The sequence below is a fragment of the Sphaerodactylus townsendi genome, linkage group LG10 (genome assembly GCF_021028975.2).
Source record: "Sphaerodactylus townsendi isolate TG3544 linkage group LG10, MPM_Stown_v2.3, whole genome shotgun sequence".
Lineage (NCBI taxonomy): Eukaryota > Metazoa > Chordata > Lepidosauria > Squamata > Sphaerodactylidae > Sphaerodactylus > Sphaerodactylus townsendi.
In genome coordinates this window covers 87,552,358-87,574,526 of record NC_059434.1, presented here as the reverse complement: position 1 = coordinate 87,574,526, position 22,169 = coordinate 87,552,358, and the positions used below count along the sequence as shown (strand labels likewise).

General features: G+C 47.4%; 1 protein-coding gene across 6 annotated transcripts in view; it reads right to left on the bottom strand.

The window, feature by feature from the left end:
- Positions 1–22,169, bottom strand: part of LOC125439779 — a 45,182-nt gene that overhangs the window by 5,074 nt on the left and 17,939 nt on the right. For 4 of the 6 annotated variants that reach the window (XM_048508990.1, XM_048508989.1, XM_048508993.1 and 1 more), the window contains 8 exons: positions 18,482–20,380; positions 14,416–15,258; positions 13,206–14,099; positions 11,707–11,829; positions 10,772–11,614; positions 7,778–8,602; positions 6,670–7,494; positions 4,039–4,197 (listed from right to left, as the gene is read on the bottom strand). In XM_048508990.1, the coding sequence (XP_048364947.1) occupies positions 4,039–4,197; positions 6,670–7,494; positions 7,778–8,602; positions 10,772–11,614; positions 11,707–11,829; positions 13,206–14,099; positions 14,416–15,258; positions 18,482–20,380 (6,411 nt within the window). The remainder of the gene's footprint in view (positions 1–4,038; positions 4,198–6,669; positions 7,495–7,777; positions 8,603–10,771; positions 11,615–11,706; positions 11,830–13,205; positions 14,100–14,415; positions 15,259–18,481; positions 20,381–22,169) is intronic. The other 2 variants (XM_048508994.1, XM_048508995.1) reach the window with 2 other exon arrangements.

The following is a 22,169-nucleotide window of genomic DNA, read 5'->3' as shown; positions in this document are numbered from 1 at the left end:
TAATATAGATATGAACAGACAATGGGATGGGTCAACCTGCCCCCCTTTGAAGTAGATCAGAGATTTGGAAGTCCAAAAGGCTGGAAAGGACTTCATGAAGAGAAACTCCTCGATGCTCTAGGAAAAGATTCTTTGACCCAGGCTGACCTGGTCAGTGGATGGAGAAAGAGACTGAATAAAACTCCTGAGACAAGGAGGAAGCTCTCTTCTGGCTGGGATTCTCAGATGGAACAGAGTTCATTGGAGGTCCAGAGAAGGTGGCGCTGTCTTCTGGATAATGGAAACTCTGGAGAAATCTATAACAACCTGTCTTCCGTTGTAACATCTGATTGGGCATGTACAGAAAAGAGGACAGAGAGAACTGTGTTTCATTTCTTTTTGATCCCTTGATGCAGGGGTGTTCAATTCTGGTGCCCTAAATGTTTATGGACTACGATTCCCATCAGTCCCTGCCAGCGTGGCCAATTGGCCATGCTGGCAGGGGCTGATGGGAACTTAGTCCATGAACATCTGGGGCACCGGAGTTGGACATCTCTGCCTTGATCAATCTGTTGCTGTGCTAAAAGTATACTTGCGAGCATTTTCTTTCTAATAAATACTTTTTAACTTTGGGTGCTGGCAGCAGTTCTCTGTATCTCACAGACCTCCACCATCTTTGACATGTTGTTTTAAAAAGGGGGCACCAGGAGTGAGGCAGGCTGGCAACTGGCAGGAAACTATTCCTCTAGGGGCTCAGCAGCCAGTGGTGCGCAGGCATGGGGAAGCAGGAGGCACAGAGGCAAGGACTCAGAGTAGGAACGGGAGCTGGCAGGTCCTGACCTTCAATTAAAAAAACAATCTATCTGATCAACATCTGCATAACTGACACAAAAAAGGAAGAAAAAAATGTAAAAGTGATATTCCCATCAACGTGAAATACAATAGTGAGCCAATACAATTTAGTGAAAGTGAATATGTACAATAAAACCTCCAACATAACAAATAAAGTAAAAAGGTAAAGCATTGGCTCCCGGTTGAATTCCGAATCATCTTCAAGGTGTGGGTGTTGACCTTTAAGGCCTTGTGCGGCCTGGGATCCTCGTACCTTCGGGACCGCATTACCCCATATGTCCCAACTCGACCTCTGTGCTCAGCAGAGGCCAATTTACTGGAGGTCCCCGGCCCCTCAATGATGCGGCTGGCCTCCACTCGGGCCAGGGCCTTCACGGCTCTGGTGCCGGCCTGGTGGAACACTCTCCCTCCAGCTGTCCAGGCCCTGCCAAGGGACAGCTTTGGGGATTTCCGCAGGGGCCTGTAAGACTGAGTTGTTCCACCGGGCCTTTGGAGAGACCGTCAGCTGAGGGGTGCCCTGCCCCTCCTCTTTACTCCCCCATGGGCCCCTAATACCATCAGGACCCATTATTTCGTATTAGGAGGGTTTCGTAAGGGCGCGGGCGATGTTTTAAGATATGACTGTTGTTTTAATTATATGTATGTTTTTAGCTGATGTTTTATCTGTACACCGCCCTGAGCCCTTCGGGGATAGGGCGGTATACTAAATTTAATTAATTAAATAATAATTTTATTTTATTAATTTATTTAATAATAATAATAATAATAATAATAATAATAATAATAATAATAATAATAATAATATAAAAATAATGTTTTATATGTTTAAACGCTGTATCTATTTTAATAATATAAACGCTGTATCTATTTTACTAATATAAACGCTGTATCTAATAATAATATAAAAATAATGTTTTATATGTTTAAACGCTGTATCTATTTTAAATCAACTTGATTGTATGTTTTAAACTGTTGTTCACCGCCCAGAGCCCTTCGGGGGTAGGGCGGTATAAAAAACTCAAAATAAATAAATAAATAAATAAATAAATAAATAAAATAAAAATAATAATAATAAATAAAGTTTTTCCTTCAGTCGTGTCCAACCCTGGGGTACCACTGCAAGCAGTGATTTCCTAGGCACCCCGTTTTTTGTGGGGTAGTTTGCCATTGCTTTCCCCAACTATTCTTTACCCCCTAGCTAAGTGCTAGGTATTCATTTACCAACCAAGGAATGGATGGATGGCTGAGTTGACCATGAGCCAGCTGCCAGGATATCTGACCCACAGGAGGATCGAACTCCTGACGGTGTGAGTGGCAGTGCAAGCACTTAACCACTACGCCACGCGGCTCCTAACAAATAAATACAAAGAAAAATGTTTTTGATATTGTAAATTACAGTCAGAAATCCAACAGGTGAATGTAATATGATTTCAATGTCCAATCTTACTCATAAGGTAATCTGAATACTCTCGTACTCTAATTTTATTTCATCCACGAAGGATGCATCATTCTATTAGAGAAAAGAAAAGAAGACTATTCAGTGACCGAAGTCGTAGAAAAATATTGCATTGCATTTACCAGTTGGATTCCCGTCTGCTGTCTATAGATATGTATCATTGTCTATAGATAGATACGTATCATTGAATCCTTCTCTGTGAATGAAATAAAATTATGAAGAATGAGGGTCACATTACCGGAGTTGGATACTAACACTGAATTACACTCACCTGTTGAATTTCTGACTATAGCTCATTAGTAATTGTTTTTCATTTTTCTTGCATTTTTTTCTTTAAGGTTAGATATAGAGTACGAGAATATGCAGATTACCTCATGAGTAAGATTGGACATTGAAATCATATTACATTCGCCTGTTGGATTTCTGACTATAATTTACATTATCAAAAACATTTTTCTTTTTATTTATTTGTTACGTTGGAGGTTTTATTGTACATATTCACTTTCATTAAATTGTATTGGCTCACTGTTGTATTTTGTTGATTGGAATTGTTGCAATATTTGTTATATTACTGAATATATGTCTATTTATAAATATATCACTTTTACATTTTTTCAGAGAGAGTGAGAGTGAGAGAGAGAGAGAGAGAAGCCCCTCCAGGAAGAACTGGGGACCCCTAGCAGAGGGAAAGAGGTGGAATAGGGCCTGCAGGTCAGAGCAGGCCTGCTCCGCCCTATCCGAATTACAGGTATGCTGTCTCCACACCTGTAAAGTCCACTGAGAGCTAGAAAACTCCCAAAGTCTACCCTGGATCTTAATTTTATTTATTTATTTATTTGTTCCACTTTTATACCGCCCTCCCCCGAGGGGCTAAATATTAGTACCAGTTAAAATGCAGCGCTCAAGTTTCATAACCATTTAAAATGCAATGGCGTTCGACCATTAAAACTCCTCTAACTCCTCTAAGAGGGGAACAGCGGGTCAGCAGCTGGCCTCCCCAAAAGCCCGGCGGAAAAGCTCGGTCTTACAGGCCCTGCGGAACTCATTTAGGTCCCGCAAGGCCCGGACAGCTGGAGGAAGAGCATTCCACCAGGCAGGGGCCAGGGCTGTAAAAGCCCTGGCCCTAGTGGAGGCCAGCCGCATCATGGAGGGGGCAGGGGTCTCCAGTAAATTGGCCTCTGCCGAGCACAGAGACCGACGTGGGACATATGGGGCCAGACGGTCCCTGAGGTACGAGGGTCCCAGACTGCGTAAGGCCTTAAAGGTTAACACCAATACCTTGAAGACTATTCGGAATTCAACTGGGAGCCAGTGCAAGCGGTGCAACACGGGCATAATGTGATCTCTGATGGCACCTCCCGTGAGCAAATGAGCCGCCGCATGCTGGACCAGTTTCAATTTCCGGATCAGCCTCAAGGGCAGGCCCATGTAGAGCGAGTTGCAATAGTCTAATCTGGAGGTGACCGTTGCATGAATCACTGTGGCCAGATCCGCCTGGGAGAGGAAGGGGGCCAGCCGCCGGGCCTGGCAGAGATGGAAAAACGCAACCTGTTTTGTTAAGCATTTTATAAGGGGGAGGGCAAATGATTAAATGTGTGAGTGCAAACACCTATATCACTCTTGAGCTTCTGCCTAAATTCAGGACCTCAAGGAAATGTTTATCACAAAATATTCTCGCTCCGCAGGGACATCTACAGATTGCCCCCCCCTGCCCCGCATACATCCCAAAAAACCCATCAACAGTTACTCACCTGAGCAAGGATCAAGAGCACTTCCACTGACCAGCTTCAGCTCCTCATCTTGCTTCTCGACCTTGATGGTTCCAGACGTCCCTGGCTGTGGACTTGGACAGGCCTCACCAGAGATTTCTGCCTTGATACTCACAGGCTGGGGGCTCACAGCAGCCCCCCCTGGTAGGAAAATCAAAATAGTGGAAAAAAAGAATGGAAGACTTCCTTTGCGGTATTCAGTTCAACATGAATCAAGACAGTGAGCCTGACTAATACTGTTACCTGCACATCTATTTCCACACCTGTCAAGTCTACTGAGGGCCAGAAAACACCACAGGTCTGCCCTGGATCTTTGTTAAGCATCTTATGAGGGGGAAAGCAAATGATTGACTCTACAGATGGTGTCATCGAAAAAGGTTTGCGTTTGGTTTTTTGAACATGGGCTTTAACTCTTCTGTAGAGTGAGTGGTTTAAACCTCATGACGGTAGAAATAAATGGTTTTTGGCAAGAGTATCACAAAAAATGGTTTTTAGGTTATGTTTGAAGCAAGAAACAATGTGAGGAAGTAGAATGTCCACAGCAGGGAAAGCAAGTGGAATTCTAATATGTGATGGAGAGGGCAGAACTGCTCCAGTCCCATTTTCTCACCATCTCATCTTGCAAAGGAAATAGTGCTCAACGTGGCAAGAACAGAACCACATGATGAGGAAAGGGAGTTGCCGCCAAGAATAGGCCTAGCAGTGGTACGTAACACCTAGCTTCTTTCTGTGAAACCAAGTCCTCAGGACCAGACAGCATTCGAGGGCACTAAAGGGATTTGCTGGAGTAATTTCAGAGCCTCTGTCCATCATTTTTGAGAATTCTTGGAGTACAGGTGAAGCGCCCAGAAGGCTGCAGGTGGACAAATGTTGAGCCCACCTTAGCCCATCTTCAAAAAGGGGGAAAAGGAGGATCCAAGTAACTAACTGACCTATCAGCCTGACATCTATACTTTGTAAAATTTTGGAACAAGTTTTCAAAATGTCTGTTCTTAGGCATGTAGAAAAACAACTGTGATTACTAAGTGCCAGGCTGGATTCCTCAAGAACAAGTCATGTCAGACTAACCTTATTTCCTTTTTTGAGAGAGTTACTACTTTGTTGGCTCATGGGAAAGCCATAGACATTGTTTATCTTTATTTCAGTATGGTTTTTGATAAAATTCCACATGATATTCTTGCTGACCAGTTGATAAAATGTGGTTTGGAAACTTGGTTAATACTAACAAGACACATTTCAACAGAGATAAATTTATATTTTGGCGTATAGGTAAGGAAAAATCAAATGAATGGGGTGGGGTGACTTTTCTTGGCGGCAGGACAAGCAAAAATGGATCTTGTGGTCTTAGTAGATGATACACTGAACATGAGTCAGCAGTGTGATGCAGCAGCTAAAAAGGAAAATGTGATTTTGGGCTGCATCCACAGGCATATAGCATCCACGCGAGGTGACGTGATAGTATCACTTTACTTTGCTCGGATTAGACCTTCTTGGAGTATTGTGCCCTGTTTGGGCATCACAGTTTAAGAAGGATGTGGACAATGGATGTGGAACATGTCCAGAGGAGGGCAACAAAGATGGTGAGGGGCTTGGAGACCTATGAAGAAAGGCTGAAGGAGCTGGGTATGTTCAGCCTGGAGAGGAGATGACAGAGAGATGATAAAACAGTCATTTGAAGAATTGTTATGCAGAACATGACATGTTTGTTGTTGCCCCAGAAGGTCATACTAGAACCAACAGGTTAAAATTAAATAATCCTCTGAAGATGCCTCAGCCACAGATGCAGGAGAAAAGTCAGGAGAAAATGCTACTGGGACACAGCCAGACAACCCGGAAAACCCACACCACCTTAGTAAATCAAAAGAGTTTTCCACTAAACATTAAGAACTTCCTGACAGTTACAATGGTTCCTCAGTGGAATGGGCTTCCTCAGGAGGTGGTGAGCTCTCCTTTGGACCACTATGCAGATTCTGTGAACTTAGGCAGATCACAAGAGAGAGGAGAGGAAGGGGTGAGCCAGTACTCTGCTTCAGTAGACACCCAGGCTAATGCTAATCACCACTTTGGGATCAGGCAGGAATTTTCCTCCAAGTTGGAGAGGCTCAAGGATTTATTTGACAGCTTTTGGGCATGGAGCAGAGGTCAGTGGGAGATGGGAGAAGGGAACTATTGCCTTGTAGAAGAGTTTGGAATTATACCCCGCTTTTCTCAACCATAGGGAGTCTCAAAGTGGTTTATAAACCCTTTTCCTTTCCTCTCCCCACAACAAGCACCTTGTGAGGCAGGTGGGGCTGAGAGAGTTCTGGGAGAACTGTGACTGGCCCAAGATCACCCAGCAGCCTTCATGTGGAGGAGCAAGGAAACAAATCCAGTTCACCAGATAAGAGTCATGCGAAGGAGAGGGGAATCAAACCTGGCTCTCCAGACTAAAATCCCCTGCTCTTAACCACTACACCGTGCTATGAAGGGGGTTGGACTAGATGAAACTTGGGATCCCTTTCAGCTCTATGTTTCGATGATAAAACGGGTAAGTGAAACCCCCACCTGCGTATCCCTCCTCATGTGCTGCTCTCTCCAACCCCCAGCATAAAAAACCCATCCATAATTACTCACCTGGGCGAGGAGGAATGTCTCCAGGCACCAGCTTCTCTTCCACGTCCTGGTTCTCAGACGTTCCTTGCTGGAGGCTTGGACTAGCCACACTGGACTGTTCTGCCTCACAGCTAACAGCAGGCTCCCCAACGTCTGTCTGCACACTGGATGCTTCCTCCACCTGTATTGCAGATATCTGACTCACGGAGCCACGGGCAACAGGAGCTGCGGGAGAGGCAGATGCAGGTAACCTCGTGCCTTTGCCGAGTCTGCCGCTTGCTGCCCCCCTAGACTGGAGCACATGAGCACAGATCCCAGCCTTGATATCTTCCAAAAATATGTCAAGGCCAACATTACGCAGGTTTTCTTTGTCAAAATACCGCTCTTCAGATGAAATTCTAGGGTGTCCAATCACAGCACCCCCAAAGTGCTTGACAGACTCGCCCACAGAGATGTTCACGGCGTTCGGCTTGTCCAGGTCACTTCCCCATCGCATCATGTCCGACCACATCACTTTGGCCCTGGGGAAAAGTTGCCTGACCAGGTGCAGTTCTTCTTTTATTCTCCTGATCAGAAAGTCTACAGACAGGGTGTACAATAAGTCGTTCTCTCCGAGATGGATGATCAACACATCTGGGGGCTGATAATAAATGGCCAGATCTTGTAACAAGGGAATGAGCTCAACCCACGACAAGCCATTGTATCCGTGCCACTCCAGGACAACTTTCTCCTCCAGGCCCAGCTGGGAGCCGATGCCGCTGGTGACTGCTCGTTCTTGGGCTAAGAATACAGCAGCATGCCCAACTATCCAGATGCGAGGCTTTGAGTGCGGCGGCCCAGGAGATCCTGCAGAAAAAGAAGAAGAAAGTGAGTCCATGCAAGGAGAAGAAGCTTCAGACCTGGATGCTCGCAAGAGAGCGTGTGATTCTCCACCTGCAAATGCAAAGCGCAGCATCGCTTGTTTCCTGAAAGATCTGCCTCAGCCATGCCAGGAAGGCAAAATAAGAGCTGAAGAACTTCCCTTTGATTCCACCTGGACAAAACAGCTGAGCCCAATGCTACTCTTTTCTCAGAACATTTCCTGCTTATGCCTCCATGAGGCAATCCTGTCCCCGCCACAATTACTCACCTGGGCAAGGAGGAACGCTTTTAACTACTAGCTCCTGCTTCACATCTTGTTTCTCAGTCTTGCAGGTTCCAGACTGTTCTGGCTGGGTGCTTGGACTGGCCTCACCAGAGTTTTCGCTGCTCACAGTCTGGGGGCTCACAGTAACCTCTCTGGTGTCTTTTTGCATGACTGATGCTTCCTCGGGAGACGAGGCTCCTTCACCTGTCTGTGTTGCAACCTTCTGACTGAGAAAGTCAAGGCCAGTGGGAACACGAGCTGCCGACACATGAGCGCAAATCCCGTTCTTTATATCCTCCAAAAATACGTCAATGCCAGCATTAGACAACTTTGCTTTATCAATATACAACTTAGAGTCTTCAGATGAAAGCCGACAGTGTTTAATCACAGCACCCTCATGGCTTTCAATGAACTTCCTCATTATACAGTTCAATGTTTCCCGTTCCAAACATCCCTCTTCTCCAGGCCAGAAGCCCTCTGGGATGACCTCTGACCAAATCACCCTGACTTTGGGGAAAAGCGTTTTCAGCAAGAAAAACTCTCTTGTCACTCGGTTCACTAAATTATCCTTCACGGCCTGTGCTAAATCTTCCTCCCCCAAATGAATAATCAACACATTCGGGGCCTGATGGCCAGTTACTAAAGTCTGCACGAAAGGCAGGAGCTGGATCCACTTCAGATCGTCCTGCCCGTGCCACTCCAGAATGACGCTCTCCTCCAGGCCCAGCTGGGAGCCTATTGCTGTCCCGCACGCCCGCTTCTGGGCTGAGACGACCAGAGAATCTCCACAGATCCACACTCGAGGCTTAGTGCTGGGTCTGACACTTCCTGCAGAAAGAGGGACTATCGTAAGCTCAAGGGAAAGAGCAGGGTAGCAGTAAGGACATAAAAGCTCAATTGTTTCGGAAGGCAAAGAGCTGGATAACCCCCATGCTCACAACACATCCTGCTCAGGCATGCCAAAAAGAAGTAAACCTCAGATAATACAGTGTTGCACTTACCTGTAACTATAGTTCATCGAGTGACTTCTTGTGGGTCTGCGCACAGGCACAGGCCAGCCACGATAGGCTAGAAAGCTTTTGCTCATTCTCTAGCTGACTCGAAGGCACTTCCTCCCTCTCCTCCACAGCTGAAGGCAGGAAAAACTTCCTGCCTGGAATCACATGACAAGAGGGGGAGGAGTGTCTTTCCCTCAGTCCTTCCATCACCGCCACGGCTGACAGAAGATGACACAGAAAGGCAATTCAAACAACAGCTTCCGGCGGGGTCGCTGGGAGGGATGTGTGGCTGCACTGACACCCACTGGATGAACTGCCATTAGAGGTCAGCGCAACACTGCAGTTCATCTTTGTGGGCTCCCTGTGGAGTCCCACCCTGGGCGAGTGGCAAGCTTAACCACCTCAGAGGTGGACGCTAGGTAGTCTGGCTGTGGTGGGTTTTCCGGGCTGTGTGGCTGTGGTCTGGTAAGTCTTGTTTCTAACGTTTCGTAGTGACTCTATGTCGTGTTAATACAGAGGGCCCACTTTGAGGAGACCTGGAACAGGATTCTTCAAAAGAGATCAAAGGAGGGGAAACCAGGGCGACCTGCAATCAGAACGCAGCAAGACTGATCAGCCTGTCTCTTTGCAACAACTTTGCTGAAGGGACAAGGAGGGGTGATGTACAGAAGGGACCCCTCTCTGCAGGAACTTGACAGCATCCCCTAAAGATTCCTTCCCCACTCCCACTTGGGAGCAGTAGCTTTTAGTTCTGTTGCAAAGTGAACAGATGGCTATGGGGTGCCCCCCACTCTGTAAAGATCCCATTGAGATAAAATGGGGGGCTACGTGACGACTCAGGGAGTCTGCCATTGAATCATCCTGACCAGCAATGTGAATGGCTGGCAGATACACACGATGCTCAATCGCCCAGTACCAAAGTCCTGACACGGCGAGTAGAAACTATTTCCCCCCACCAGTTCACATAACACCTTGCAGTGGCATTGTCTGTTGCAACTTGAAGGTGTTTCCTGACCAGGAAACCTGCAAAGGAAAGGAGAGCAAATCTTACAGCTCAAATCTTACAGAGGAGCAGCAGTGGCGTAGTGGTTAAGAGCAGGTGGCTCTAATCTGGAGAACAAGGTTTGATTCCTCGCTCTGCCACTTGAGCTGTGCACTCCAGATTAGCCCGTGTACTCCAACACATGCCAGCTGGGTGACCTGGGGCTAGTCACAGTTCTTTGGAGCTCTCTCAGCCCCACCCACCTCACAGGGGAAAAGGGGCTTGTAAGCCACCTTGAGTCTCCTTACAGGAGAGAAAGGTGGGGTATAAATCCAAACTCTTCTTCTTCTTCTTAATTCAAGGAGGTTTATATGCAGGAACTGCTCATAAGGTGACCATCCCCTGAGTATAAAGACCATTGCAATGTGCCCCCCCCCCCATCCTAAAAGAAAAGCGTCAGTGAAAACCTGCACATCAAGGTCATTATCAGCCCCTATTTGATCCTGCCATGTCTCCTGCCCGGGATGTGGGCACCCCTCCTTTGTGCCTGCTACTCAGAAACACAAACACAACACATCCCTAAGGCCCAACACAAACACCTCCGGTAGGTCTTCTCTCTGTGGTGGAAAACAGCAAACGTTACATCTCATGTGACACAAAGCCACGACAATCCTTGGTCTCACATCCCAGTAAACTCATTTGCCACTGCAAGCTTGTACTGTCTGCAGGTAGAACTGCAGAGACCAAAAAAGGTGAATGACAAGTTCTCTATAGACTTTCACGAAACAAGGAATGCCTGTCACCACACTGTACCTGCCATCAGAGAAGACAATCTAAACACGATGCAGGCCTACGGAACAAAGGGTAGGCCACAATAGAGACAACTTTGACAAGGGTTAGTGGCAGCCTGCCTCTGGTTGCCTCCCTAGGCAGGCCTTGAAGGAAATCTCACAAGCAGAATTCAGCGACTACCAGCACATCAATATCACTACCTTGAAAATAAAAATACACACTCACTTGAGCAAAAAGGAGGGCTTTCAAATTTAAAGGTCTGCACGTTTCTCCTTCTGAATACAGGAACAGCTGGCTGGGTGCTCATGGCAGCATCGCCCACGTTGCTCAGTATCTGTAAGACTTCCGATGAAAATGACACTCCTTGAGTCCCTTGTAATGTCACCTCCTGACTCACAGAGCCAAGGCCAGCAGGAGGCAGTAGAGGGGCAAACGAAAACAAGGGCAAGACTTTGTTGATACCAGGACGAGTCGTGCCGCTCTCCTGGAGCACATGCACACGAATCCCATTCTTTATATTTTCCAAAAATAATTTAAGGCCAATGTGAGACAAACCATCTCCGTTTGCTTTCAACACAGGGAAGCTGTTTGAAGTCTCAGGGTGCTTGATCACTGCGCCCCCAAAGCTGGAGATTAATTCCCCCACGAACAAATTTGCCTCCTTCAGCACCTTCTCCGCTTCGCAAGCTTCTCCCTCTGCAGGGCAAACTAGCTGCGGCAGCATCTCTGACCAGATCAGTCTGACCTTAGGGAAGGCTTCTTTAAGCGAAGCCACCTCCGTTTTAATTATTCTGCTTAACTCAAGCCATGGAGTACTCAGCAAGTCCTTCTGGCCCAGATGAATGATCAGCACATCCGGGGCTTGACCCTGAGCTGCCAGATTCTGCAAGGTGGGCACCAGCTGAGTCCAGGTCAGGCCTTCCTGCCCGTGCCACTCCACAACAACTCTCTGTTGCAGCCGATCTAGTTCTCCTCTTTGCCTCTTTTCCAAATCAAATTTCTGAGCAGAGACTACCAGAGAGTCTCCACAAATCCACACTCGAGGCTTCGTGACTTGCTCACGAGTCACTGCAGAAAAATACAGGGAGAAAATTTTTTTCACTTCATACTGGAAATTCAAGTTTTTGAATTAAGCCCTGAGAAGCACAAATATGACTCACTGTCTGTGAAGGTAAAGCAGAGTTCTCCTCTTTGCCTCTTTTCCAAATCCAATTTCTGAGCAGAGACTGCCAGAGATTCTCCACAAATCCACACTCGAGGCTTCGTGCCTTGCTCACGAGTCACTGCAGAAAAATACAGGGAGGAAAAAAAAATTCACTTCATACTGGAAATTCAAGCTTTTGAATTAAGCACCGAGAAGCACAAATATGACTCGCTGTCTGTGAAGGTAAAGAAGAGCATCACACCAGGTTGTCAAAAGATCAGACTCAGGCAAAGCAAAATAATGGGGGAGAAAGTGCACAATTCCTTTTCACAGTCGGTAGCCCAGGCTGGCCGACTCTCATCAGATCTTGGAAACTAAGCAAGGTTGGTCCTGGTCGGCTCTTGGAAGGGAGACCACCAAGGATATTCAGGGTTGCTACAGAGAGGTAGGCAACGGCAAAACTATCTCTGTTCATTTCTTGCCTTGAAAACTCTAGGACAGGGGTGTCCAACTGTGGCTTGACAGAGATACATGGACTATGATTCTGGCAGGGGCTGATGGGAATCGTAGTCCTTGAACCTCTGACAAGACGCAGTTGGACACCCCTGCTCTAGGAGGTCACCTGTTGGTCAGCTGTGACCTGACAGCACTTCCCCCCTCCCCCCCACTATCATTCAACTAAACATGAATCAAGACAGTGAGCCTGCACCCAAATCAGTACAGACTGCTTTTCATGCATGTGTGTACTGCTGCAAGGACATTGTATGCGCAGAAACTGAGAAAGGAAAAAAAATGCCAACAAAAGAAGACTGGATAAGAGAAGGTCACAGAATATTCAGAAAGAGCTAATTATTAAAGGACAACCTTATTAAAGGACAGTGGTACAGAGAAGTTTGTAGAAAACTGGAACCCTTTTGTGGACTACCTACTGAAAACATATGGCAGAAAATAAATAACTGCAGGATTTGAGATTTAAAATAAATCAGCAGACTGAAATAGAACATTAGAAGTGATAAAGTGTGTAACTGATAAATTGCTCTTTTTAAATAGATGACTGAGCCTAGAATAGATTAAAATGCAACAGTGAAATAGCCAGAAGTCATTATTTGGTTATTTTCCTTTTTTGTATTTCATGTTCTGGGTTTGTATTGATGTGGTGGTGTGAAAGTATCTATTTTTTTTGTTCTTGTGTATGTTGAGAAAATTAAAAATGGGAACAAGGGGGAGTAAACAGTGAACCTGCAGATCAGAATGATAGGTCTACGGTCTCCACAGCTATTGAGAGCTAGAAAATACCAAGTGATGATCCTGTATCTCTGGTAAGCATTTTATAAGGGAGAAGGCAAATGTATTAAGCTCTTTAGCTTCTGTGTGAATGCAGGACCTCAAGGGAATATTTATCACAAAACATTCTCCCTCTATAAGGATATCTACAGTTTAACCCTCTCTCTCTAACCCCCCCCCCCAAACACACACAGACATCACATTAAAAAATCACTATTAACAATTACTCACCTGAGCAAGGAGCAAGAACATTCCCACCGATCAGGCTCAGTTCCAAATCTTGCTTCTCTTCCTTGCAGGCTCCAAATGTTCCTGGCTGGGGACTTGGACTGGCCACACCAGAGTTTTTTGCCGTATTCCCCACAGGCTGGGAGCTCACAGTAGCCTCTCTGCTGTTTGTCTGCATACTTGATGCTTCCTTGGAAGATGAGACCACTTCACGGGCCTGGGTGGCAACTTTCTGACTCACAGAGCTGAGGCCAGCGGGAGTACCTGGAGTCGCAGGTGGAGGTAAGCTCGTGGGTTTGTTGAGTCCACCACTTTCTGCCTTACTAGACTGGAGCAGGTGAGCACAAATCCCATTTTTTATATCCTCCAAAAATACATCAAGGCCGGCATCAGACAGATTTGCTTGATCAATATACAACGTAGAGTTTTCAGACGAAATTCCAGGGTGTTTGAGCACGGCCCCACCATAGCTTTCCAAAGGCAGGCCCAATGCAAGGTTCAATCTTTTCCGTGCCCAATATGCATCTTGTGCATAACAGAAACCCTGAGGGATGATCTCAGACCAAATCACTTTGGCTCTGGGGAAAAGTTTTGGAAGCAAGGTGAACTCTGCTCTCACTCGATTGACCAAGTCAACCTTTGCGGCCTGTGCTAAATCCTCCTCCCCCAAATGTACGATCACCAGATTTGGGGCTTGACAGCCAGTTACTAGATCCTGCAAGAAAGGAAGGAGCTGGATCCACTTCAGATTGTCCTGCCCGTGCCACTCCAGGGTGGCGCTCTCCTCCAGGCCCAGCTGGGAGCCTATTGCTGTCCCGGACGCCCGCTTCTGGGCTGAGACGACCAGAGAATCCCCACAGATCCACACTCGAGGCTTCACTATGAGTCTGACATTTCCTGCAGAAACATCAGGGGAGGGGAAGATGGTAGTAAATCAAGAGGGACTATCGTAAGCTCAAGCGAAAGAGCAGGGTAGCAGTAAAGACACAAAACACTGATTTGTTTCGGAAGGCAAAGAGCTGTATAACCCCCATGCTCATAACACAACATCCTCAGGCATGCCGAAAGGCAAAGCTAAAGATAATTCCTTTCCTGCCTTTACTACAGCAATATGGCTGAGATGATGCTTCTTTATTTAAAACAAAGCTAAAGATAATTCCTTTGCTGCCTTCACTCCCCCACCAAGCTGTTCCATCCATGAACAATTACTCACCTGAGAAAAAAGGAATGCTTCCAACTACTAGCCCCTGCTTCACAATTCGCTTCTCGGCCTTACAGATCCCAGACGTTCCAGGCTGGGAACTTGGACTGGCCACACCAGAGTTTTGTGCCTCATTTCTCACAGGCTGGGTTCTCACAGCAGCCTCGCTAGGGTTTGTTTGCAAACTTGATGCTCCCTTGGAAGACAAGACCACTTCACTCATCTGTGTGGCAACCTTCTGACTCACCAAGTCAAGGCTAGTGAGAGCATCAGATGCCGTACTAGGCTGGAGCACATGAGCACTGATCCCGTTCTTTATATCGTTCAAAAATATGTCAAGGCCAGCACCAGACAACTGTACTTTATCAACATACAACTTGGGGTTTTTAGGTGAAAATTGAGGGTGTTTAATCACGGCACCCCCATGCTGCAGAATAAGCTGACCCATCTCAAAATTAAACTGTGTCAGTTTCAAACGTTGGTATTCTTTGTGCCAAACGCCCGGTGGGATGATCTCCGACCAAATCACTCTGAGTTGGGGGGCAAGTTTTGCAAGCAAGGTGAACTCTCCTTTCACTCGAGAGAGTAAGTCATACTTCACGACATGTGCTAACTCCTCCTCCCCCAAATGTATGATCAACACATCTGGGACCTGATGGCAATTTATGACATTCTGCAGGAAAGGCTTCAGCTGGATCCACTTCAGGCTGTCCTCCTTTTGCCACTCCAGAATGATGCTCTTCTCCAGGCCCAGCTTTGAGCCTATTGGTGTCTTGGATGCCCGCTTCTGGGCTGAGACGACCAGAGAATCCCCACAGATCCACACTCGAGGCTTGGCTATGAGTTTGACGTTTCCTGCAGAAACATCAGGGGAGGGGAAGATGGTAGTAAATCAAGAGGGACTATCGTAAGCTCAAGTGAAAGAGCAGGGTAGCAGTAAGGACACAACACATTGATTGTTTCGGAAGGCAAAGAGTTGTATAACCCTCATGCTCACAACACAACCTGCTCAGGCATGTCGAAAGGCAAAGCTAAAGATAATTCCTTTCCTGCCTCCTCTACAGCAATATGGTTCAGATGATGCTTCTTTATTAAAAGCAAAGCTAAAGATAATTCCTTTGCTGCCTTCCCTACAGCAGTATGGCTGAGATGATGATTCTTTATTAAAACAGACGTCTTGCCTTCTCTCGGGCTTCATGGAGATAATTACAATATTAGCGAAAAACACTTTCAGTGGAAACCAAAAATAAAAGAGACTACCCCAATGCAAGGCTCATTCTTTTCCGTGTCCTCCTTCTCCATGCCATGAGCCCACTTTGATTTGAAGGAGAGGTCTCCTAAGTCGGGACAGTCCTCTTTCCACTATACTCAAGAAGTCAAGCTCCAGGTAAATGATAAATAATACATCTGGGGGTTGAGCCTTTGCTAACTGACTACATACTGGGGTGTTGCGGGGTTTCCAGGCTGCATGGCCGTGTTCTAGCAGCATTCTCTCCTGACATTTCACCTGCATCTGTGACTGGCATCTTCAGAGGATCATCTGGGGCTGACATCTTCAGAGGATCCTCTGAAGATGCCAGCCACAGATGCAGGCAAAACGTCAGGAGAAAATGTTACTAGAACATGGCCATACAGCCCAGAAACCAAACAACACCCCAGTGATTCCAGCCGTGAAAGCCTTCAACAATACACTGGTTACATTCTGTGGGCACAAGCAGAATCCAAGTCACGCTTTCCTGCCCATTTCAGTCCACAACAACTGACTCCTCCAAGCCCAACTGCCTACCGACGGTGGTGCTGAATGCCCACTTCTGGACTGAGGCTACCATAGAGTCTCCATAAATATGTACTTAAGGCTTAGAGACTTGTCCAGGACTGTGCAGAAAACTGAAAGGAAAAAGAATATCCAGAAACTTGGGTGCTGTGTGGTTTCCGGGCTGTATGGCCATGTTCTAGCAGCATTCTCTCCTGACGTTTCGCCTGCATCTGTGGCTGGCATCTTCAGAGGATCTGATGTTGGGAAAGCAAGTGGAGTATATATATCTGTTGGAGTGTCCAAGGTGGGTGAAGAAACATTGTCTGGCCAGGATACTTCTATTCAGACGCTCCCACCAGTGACCTTGCTATCTCCATTGTTACTCCCATGCTATAGACTTCATTGTTACTCATACTTCTATTCAGATGCCCTCAACTATTGACCTGTTGTCTTCTTTGTTACTCACAGACAATGTTTCTTCACCCACCCTGGACACTCCAACAGGTATATATACTCGACTTGCTTTCCCAGCATTAGATCCTCTGAAGATGCCAGCCACAGATGCAGGCGAAACGTCAGGAGAGAATGCTGCTAGAACACGGCCATACAGCCCGGAAACCACACAGCACCTAAGTGATTCCGGCCGTGAAAGCCTTCGACAATACAATATCCAGAAAGTTAATCCGCATATTTTCCCCATGCATGCAATTCACACCCTGTCACTGCAAAGCAGTGCGCCACCCTATGTCCTTAAAAGGGACTTCTCAGCAATGAAGGAACACGGGAGGTAAGAATATGAGAACAGATTCCCAGCACTTGCTTTAACCTTGATCATGAGAGTGAAAATGGTAGCCAGTGACACCTGGAAATGAGAGGTATGCTGTTTTTTTTTAAATCTGGAAAGTATTCCCAGCTATGCTGGGAGCATTCTGTGCCAGACCAGTCCCGCATCTGTAGGCATTATGAGGAGGATGCGTCAATTAACTGAATTTGGTGACAACTGGGATAACCCCAGTAGCTTCCTTCTGGATATATACAACACAAGCAGGAGACCCACAAGGACTTGGAGGGGTATCCCATTTTCCCCTCCTGTACAATGTTCCCTTTCTCTTCCCTGAAAGTCTCCCTCGGCTTCATTTCTTCTCCTGCTTCCACCTCTCCTTCCCACTCAACAGCCAACATACCTCTATCATACCTCCTGCTTTCAGTTTTCCAACCCACCCGCCCCCCACCCTCTACATGGCAAAAATAGGCTCAATTGTGCAGCAGGGCGAGCAGGGATCCGCAAGAATCACAGGAAGGATTCTCCTCAGCCCTGGCCCCAGCTTCGTCACTACAATGGTAGTGACACTACCAGGGGACATTCATTGAAAATGCTGGGGGGAAGAATTAGGACGAATAAAAGGAAACACTTCTTCACGCAACGTGTGATTGGTGTTTGGAATATGCTGCCACAGGAGGTGGTGATGGCCACTAACCTGGATAGCTTTAAAAGGGGCTTGGACAGATTTATGGAGGAGAAGTCAATTTATGGCTACCAATCTTGATCCTCCTTGATCTGAGATTGCAAATGCCTTAACAGACCAGGTGCTCAGGAGCAGCAGCAGCAGAAGGCCATTGCTTTCACATCCTGCAGGTGAGCTCCCAAAGGCACCTGGTGGGCCACTGCGAGTAGCAGAGAGCTGGACTAGATGGACTCTGGTCTGATCCAGCTGGCTTGTTTCTTATGTTCTTATGTGATGGTGCCCCCTATTCCTTCATTGCACTGGCTCCTCCCCATATCACCCATTCCCAGTTTCACCACGGTGGCAGCATGGTGCCCATCCAACTCTGCTGAACTGCAGCAGTCAGCTCACTTGCCCACTTTGGCCCCTCAATCATGGCAACGGCTCCTCTCCCCTCCTCCCAGTTTCCCACCCAGCTGCCAAGGGCTTTCTATTGGTAGCCGGGGGCAGGAGAGTGGGGGCTCTTCTTCCCTGCTTGCCTCCTCACTGGGAACCAGCCGATGTGGAAATAACAGTTTTCTGTTCTTGCGCAGGCAGCTATTCTGTTTGTGGGTTTTGTTCCGAAACTTGTTTTCCTTGTGTTTTCCAGGAAGCCTGAGGGATCCCCCACATTTGCCAGAAAATCTCCCATCCTTCAACATGGCCCCAACTGGCAGGTTTAGGTATCCATATACGGAGCCACACTTGACTACAAGAATATATGGTGAGGTTAATGACAATTGTATAAGGATAATAATGAACATTATTGCATAACACTCCTCAAAAATACCACCAACCTGCAAAAAAAAAAAGATTTAAAGAGTTTCAAACACCTTACCTGAACGAGGACAAATGTTTCCAGGGACCAGCTTCATCTCGGTATCTTGGCTGTTCAGACTGATCTGTTGCTGAGAGCTGGGAACCTCCGGGGATTCGTTCTCTGTTGCACCACTTCCAGCAGTGCCTCTGTCTGGACTACAACCTGCCACATGTAGGCACTCCGCCTGGCCATTTCTTGCAGTGTCTTTGTTGAGGCAGTGACTTGCCATGCCTTGATTCTCTGACTTGCTATCTGCAGGAGTGCTTTGATTGGGGCCTGCACCAGCCACACCTTGGTTCTTTGACAGGCTGCTCTCAGGAGTGCCTTGTTGGGGGCACACACCCACCACCTCTTGACTCTTTGATGTGCTGCTCTCAGGAGCGCCTTGCTGGGGGCATGCATCCGCCACACCTTGGTTCTTTGACGTGCAGCTCACAGGAACACCTTGCTGAGGACACACAATGACCACACCTTGGTTCTTTGATGTACAGCTCACAGGAGCACCTTGCTGGGGGCACACACCCGCAACACTTTCTTTCTTTGATGTGCAGCTCTCAGGAGGACCTTGCTGGGGGCACACACCCACCATGCCACAGTTCTTCAATGTGCTGCTCTCAGGAACGTCTCGCTGAGGGGTTGCACCTACCACGCCTTGGTTCTTTGACATGCAGCTCACAGAAGCACCTTGCAGGGGGGACACAACTGCCACACCTTGGTTCTTTGACATGCTGCTCTTAGGAGCACCTTGCTGAGGGAACACACCTGCCACACCTTGGGTTTTTGAAATGCTGCTATCAAGAGCACCTTGTTGGGGGCATACATCCACCACATCTTGATTCTTTGATGTGCTGCTTACAGTGGAGCCTTGCTGGGGGCATGCACCTGTCACACCTTGGTTCTTTGATGTGCAGCTCACAGGAACACCTTGCTGAGGACACACAATGACCACACCTTGGTTGTCTGATTTGCTGCTCTTGGGAGCTCCTTGTTGGGGGCATGCAGTCACCACACCTTGGTTCTCTACCTTGTCTCTTTCAGTAGTGCTTTGGTGGGGGGCAAAACCTATCCCACTTTCCTTTTCTGCCTTGTCTCGCGATGCAACAGCTTGCTTGGACCGCTGACCTGCCACACATTTATTCTCTTTCTTACCTTTTGCAGCAGTGCCCAGAGAGACGCCTGGATTCACTGCATTCTTTGCCTTGCTGCACAAAGAGGTCCTTTCCCTATGGCATGGACCTGCCTTGGGCTTGTTCTTGGCCTTGTCTGCCTTGGGGCACAGACCTGCCTCTCGTTTGTTCTTGGCCTTACCGCTCAAAGAGGTGCCTTTCTTGGGACATGGTCTCTTCAGGCTTTTACCCTTAGCTTCATGGCTCCTCACAGTGCCTTCCCGAGGGGCCACACTTTGACTCTTGGCCTTCCTGGTAGCAGAACTAACTTTCTGGGGGTCTGGAGCTCTTGTCCTTGTTCTGGCTCGTGTAGCTGATGCTTCTTTGGAATCTAAGACAGCTGTAATTACCTGTGTTGCAACCCTCTGGATCATGGAGACAAGGTCAGAGGATACTGTAGAGGTGTCTGTCACTCCAGCAGCAAGCTCTGCAGAGTTCCCTCCTTGGTTGAGACTTCCCTCTGCTGTTCCTTGAGCCTGAAGCTGTGCCATGGCCTGAAGGACACTTTTTTCTGTGAGAGAAGCCAATGCCAAGCGTTCCGGCTCTTCATGTGACTGTCCTTCTGGCACCAGCTTCTTGTGCGTCTCCTTTTTGCTTCCTGTCTTATCCACAGACTGCTTCTGGCATGATGCATCCTCCCTTGTCCGCTCAGAATCTTCACGTCTTCTTTCCCGACAGTCTGAACGACTATCAGTCTGCTTCCGTTCATCATGCTTTCTTCTGGAACTAGGTGCCATGGCATGTTGTCCCTCTGTAGGCATAACAAGAGCAGGGAGGGAAAAAACAGTGGGTTAACCTCAGCCTGAGTTTTAACAGCACAATCATATGTAGAGTTTCAACTATCAGTGGGCTTTGGTAGAAGTAAATCTGTGTTACCAGACAGGCCTGTGTTTAGGATGGCAGTGTCTCTACCTATCCTGCCAACCTTGGAGGTGGCCTAGGAATGCAATGTAAAGATGGATGCCATTCCTGCAGTTGCTCAGTGTTACCCCTAAGGCAGAAACCTGTCTGGGTGAAGACCTCCTGCCAGCATCAACTTGCGAATAAGCCTGCTTCACCCCTCCTAAAGAAATCAGGAGGAAGCAAAGCTTTTGGCGTGGGAAGACCTATTCCCACAGTGACAAATAACACACCTGCCTCCATGAGACAGAGGGTATACTAAATAATTTAATCTAGAGTTCTTGCCCGGTACTCTTCTAAGTACTAATCCCAGCTTTAATTTCCTGACAGATTCTTCCAAAAGACTATTTCCATCTGCATTGGTATTATCCTGGAACTGTAATGTCATCCATTCCACCGCAAAAATCTAATCATCTTTAGATATTCCCAAGGATCAGAACAGTAAGCTTAATTCTTCTCTTATTCTCTGGAGAACAAGAGCCACCTTTGTCTGGGGCAGGGGTAGGGAACCTGCGGCTCTCCAGATGTTCAGGAACTACAATTCCCATCAGCCTCTGTCAGCATGGCCAATTGGCCACTAGGCCAGAAGTCGTGGGTGTGCCCTCGCTGCAATGAGCTCCTGGCACTCAAGGAACGTGTCCGTTCTCTTGAAGCCAAGGTGGCAGACCTGGAGAAGCTGAGAGAGGCAGAGAGGGCAACAAACAAGGCTTTCAGGGACCTAGCAGCCGGGTCCCACTCCCAAGGTGACATCTCTTCAGATGTCATGGAGAATGAGAGTCTGGGTGACAGAGGGTGCCAGTCTGAGGTGGGGGAAGATGCTCCCTTAGATGGGATCCCTTCCTTAACTGGTGATCAGCTATCCTCTCGCACTGAGGATACCCCCTCGGGGAGGTGGGGGGCTCCTTGTAGTGGGTGATTCGATCATCAGGAATATAGAGAGTTGGGTTTGTGACAGGCGTGATGACCGCATGGTGACTTGCCTGCCTGGTGCGAAGGTTGCGGATGTCACGCTACGTCTAGATAGGCTGTTAGACAGTGCTGGGGTGGAGTCAGCAGTTGTGGTCCACATTGGTACCAATGACATTGGGAAATGTAGCCGGGAGGTTCTGGAAGCTAAATTTAGGCTGCTAGGAAAAAGGTTAAAATCCAGGACCCCCAAGGTGGCATTCTCTGAAATGCTACCTGTTCCACGCGCAGGGCAAGCTAGGCAAGCGGAGATACAGGGTCTCAATGCGTGGATGAGAAGGTGGTGCAAGGCAGAGGGTTTCAGATTTGTCAGGAACTGGGGAACCTTTTGGGATAAGGCAGGCCTGTACAAAAGGGACGGGCTTCATCTTAACCAAAGAGGAACCAGGCTGCTGGCGCTCAACATTAAAAAGGTGGCAGAACAGCTTTTAAACTGATTCCTGCGGGCAAGCCGACAGGAGCTGAGGTCACTTCGTTCGGAATACAGAGTCCCTGGGGATGCAGACAGAGAAGGAGGTTTTTTAAATCAACCACATACAAGTGAGGAACATAGCAATGTGATAAGTGATAGTGTCTACAAAGGCTAGAGGGCAAAACACATAAATCCCAGGTTAGGGACAGAGACAGAGTATACAAGTGTCTCTATGCTAATAGTAGAAGCATCCGACCTAAAA